General features: G+C 45.8%; 1 protein-coding gene across 2 annotated transcripts in view; it reads left to right on the forward strand.

Annotated features, from left to right (window-relative positions):
• The first annotated feature begins 1,789 nt into the window (after positions 1-1,789).
• The window catches only part of LOC103380931 (glutamate receptor ionotropic, kainate 2), a 65,281-nt gene continuing 63,274 nt past the window's right edge, over positions 1,790-3,796 (forward strand). For both annotated transcript variants that reach the window (XM_008313073.3, XM_008313074.3), the window contains exon 1: positions 1,790-2,530. In XM_008313073.3, the coding sequence (XP_008311295.2) occupies positions 2,404-2,530 (127 nt within the window). In that variant the 5' untranslated portion in view covers positions 1,790-2,403. The remainder of the gene's footprint in view (positions 2,531-3,796) is intronic.

Here is a 3,796-nt window from a genome sequence, read left to right on the forward strand (position 1 = left end):
ACTACAGGATATATATATATATATATATATACACACATATGTTTATATATATATACACACATATGTGTATATATATATACATGTATATATATATATATATATACATGTATATATATATACACATATGTGTGTATATATATATATATATATACACACATATGTTTATATATATATACACACATATGTTTATATATATATACACACATATGTTTATATATATATACACACATATGTGTATATATATATACATGTATATATATATATATATATATGTATATATATACATATATATATATATATATATACATACATATATATCCCCCCACGATCCTACCTAACTTTTGCAGAGTCGTCCCTGCTCTCCAACATAGATCAGCCATTCACCCTCAACTCACACAATGATAGTGTTCATCCGAGCTCTGAGCGAGTGGCACTGCTCACAGAAGCTCCTTTTCACGTCTCCTTTGGGATTAAATGGCCCTGTAGGTACAGCTCCAGCTGATGCAGGGGTCCCTGACGACGGTCCTGCCGGAGGCGGACTCCCATAAGGCATATGTAGTGTTCAATCAATAGCGTGTGGGCCCACACAAGAGCTGCAGATATCCATCTCCGCTGCGCCACACGCCCCTCGTTTGAAGCTCCTCATCAGATAGAAAGGCGACAATCTCCATTGTTAGCCGCGGCGCGTCTTCGCCCGTGAAATTTAGTAGAGCTTTATTGTGTGTTCTCTACCTTCACATCCTGGGAGACCGGCTCACGTGGGAATAGTCTGTAGCTGTAGGGCTTTCAGGTTTAGAGTTATTTACATACGCTAAATGTTTGTTGGGCTTTCAGCAGCTGCTGTCGATATAGACTCCAGGATTTGCTGTTCTGTCAATTTTAATACCTTTCATTCCCTCCCACCTCGCTGGGATGGTGGTGTGACTTGTTGGAAGTTTGTGGCACGAGGTCTCATAAATTACCTTCAGAGAAAAGTAAAGTAAATACTGTAATGTGTTGTGAAAAGTTGAGGGCGTTGAGTGTTTTCTTAGGATTACCGTACACAGTATTTGAGCAAAAACTTGCTTCTCTTTGGACAAATACAACAACTGTCCTGCATGCAGTCCAGAGAATAAGACCAGTCTGACCAATGACTGTTGTACAACTCACCCTCAAACAGCAGTAATGGGGAAAAAGGGAGGAAAACATTTACAATAAGAATTCAAGATGACTTCAAACTGGATTTAAAAATTGAAATAAATGTACTCCTCATCATTATTCTGGCTTTTTAAATTCAATGACACCTTTTTATATTTTATTGTATTTGCACAAAGTGAACAAAAACCTCTGTATCTGTGGTTTGCTCTGTAGATTTATGAGCTCAATGTGGTGAGACTCTGTCCATGGTGCTGAAAAGTCTCCAGGCAGACACCGTCACACGGGGGTGGTCGTTGCCTTTTGTCGTTGCCGGTGTTGTCATGTTTTGATGGCCGTTGACTTTGTTGTTTGGACCCAGTCCTTGTGTTTGTTCTGTTGATCTGAAATTATAGTCAAGGACAAAAGACAGTCCATCTGAGGACTGTCCACTCCAGTGATGTCCACACGTACGACTGTATGGTTAAAATTCAAATATGCACATGTGTAGCCTGGTAAAACAGTTTCCTGCTCCTCCCATCCATTCTATTAATTCATCCACAGCCACAGCCATACACCCCCACACTCCTCTCTCGTCACACCTCTCCTCCTCCTCCTCCTCCTCCTCCTATAGATGTCCACCCCTCTCTCTCTCTCCCTCTCCCTCTCGCTCTCTTTTTCCTCTCCCTCTTTCTCCCTTTCTTTCCCTCTATCTCTCTCGAACACTAACCTTGGCTCGACGTCAGAGCCTGTGCAGCAGTGCAGTATGCTGGGAGCTCAGGCAATCCGGAGCGCCTCATAGGGAGGCTGCACATCGCTGCTGTATCCTCTGCTTGGCGCTCGCTCTCTCTCTCTCTCTCTCTCTCTCCCTCCAGCGTCTCATCAACCTCTCTCTACCACACCACACCACCTACCCACAGCCCACGCTCGGGCTCCCCCCCCTCCTCACTGGATTCGTACCCTTCGTCATGGATGTCCCGCCGTCACTGGAGCCGGAGGATTGCTGTTTCCTGGCGCAGTAAAGGAGGAGGAGAAGGCGAAGAAGGAGAAGGAGAAGGAGGTGACGGGAGTCACGCCGGGACTGCTAATGGATTTGGGGAAAGCGCAAGTGACCATGCCGTGATCTTGCGCATCCAGGGCCGCCGTCACCCTGCCTTGCCGAGTGTCCGTATTCCGAATTGACCGTGGGAATCGAACCCGCGCACCGGGGGAGGAGAAAGAAGAAAAACAAACAAACAGAAAAAAACAACAACAACACCGTGCATCTTTTTAGTTTATTTTTTAAACAACATGAAGATTACCTCCCATCATCTGATGGTCACCAGTCTCGTTTTCAGGTCCAACCTCCGGCTGATCCCGCTTCTGCTGCTGCTGTTTCTTGGTTACACTCGCGGGATGCAACACGTTTTGAGATTTGGTAAGAGGCTCCATTTCTTCTCCACCGATGTGTTCAGAGCGAGATTTCTTTGTCACTGAGTATTTTTCCACCACACTTAGAAATACGAGCCCAGAGTTGATAAAGTGAACTGGAAAGATCGAACGTATCGATCCTTGTTTATTCTCATGCACCGTTGAGGCGGTGTTTTTGGCAACTTTTAGACAAAACCGAGTCACTGATCGGTATCGGTGCAAACTATAGGCAGGAGTTCCGGCGTTTGCAGCTCCTTGAACTCAACAAAAACACCCGGACTCGTGTGTCCTTATGGATCCACCGTATCTCCAAAGTGCTGACATCCCCAACTCGTCCTCTGCAGCAAATGTTTACATGTAAACACGGTGCGGATCGATAGCTGTGATCTGTCAGTGGAACCAATCGATAAGCGAGACTTTTTAAAGCCGTTGTTCTGTTTCTAAAGCTTGGGCTCACACTGATGGGTCCCGTTGGGGACCAAGGGTCGAGGAAACCTTTTTAAAGTATCCTATGTCCCAGAGTGGTCTTTCCGGTGTCTTGGTCAAAGTTGTTATACTAATTGTCATTCCGGTGTCTTGGTCAAAGTTGTTATACTTTTGACTAATTGTCATAGATATTTGCCAGCTGTGAGGTGTGTGTAATTACACGAGTTTTTCAACAACTCACAGTTGGTGGATTGTGTGATTCGGAGCCAGGTTCTGTGTGAATCGCGGCCTCCGTCGGTTCATCTGTTGCTGGATCTCCACACGATCGTTTTGCGCGAACATCTAACGGGGACAGTGGACGTCCTCCTGACAGGAGATGTCATCGGGTGTTGACAACACATCCTTGCACCCCCCCCCCTCAATACCCCCCTCTCTCCCCTCTCCTCTATTCCCCAGAGGGCCCTGTTTAAGAGTCAGACTGCGTCCGCATCAGCCGCCGCTATGGCAACGTGATGTGCTTTTTCTTCTCCTCCTCCTCGTTCTTGCTGCTGCTGCTGCTTCCTCTGCTGTTATATGAGCCATTTCCAGTCTCACACGTTGTTGGACAGATGTCCCGGCGTCTGTTCACTCAGGTCCTCAGAGGACCGAAGTTTCCCAAGAAGTCCGTAAACAGGTTACCGACCTGTCCGGTTCCGGTGTCCAACACACAGTTAGCACGTGGCTAAATGTGTGCAGTGATGTCCTGCAGTCTTACATTGTTGCTGCTATACATTCAGCTGACAGTAGACAAGGATTCACTGGAAAGTTTTGATCATTTACTGTAACAACTTTGAACTTAAAACACCGG

The sequence above is a fragment of the Cynoglossus semilaevis genome, chromosome 7 (genome assembly GCF_000523025.1).
Source record: "Cynoglossus semilaevis isolate Cse_v1.0 chromosome 7, Cse_v1.0, whole genome shotgun sequence".
Taxonomy (NCBI): Eukaryota; Metazoa; Chordata; class Actinopteri; order Pleuronectiformes; family Cynoglossidae; genus Cynoglossus; species Cynoglossus semilaevis.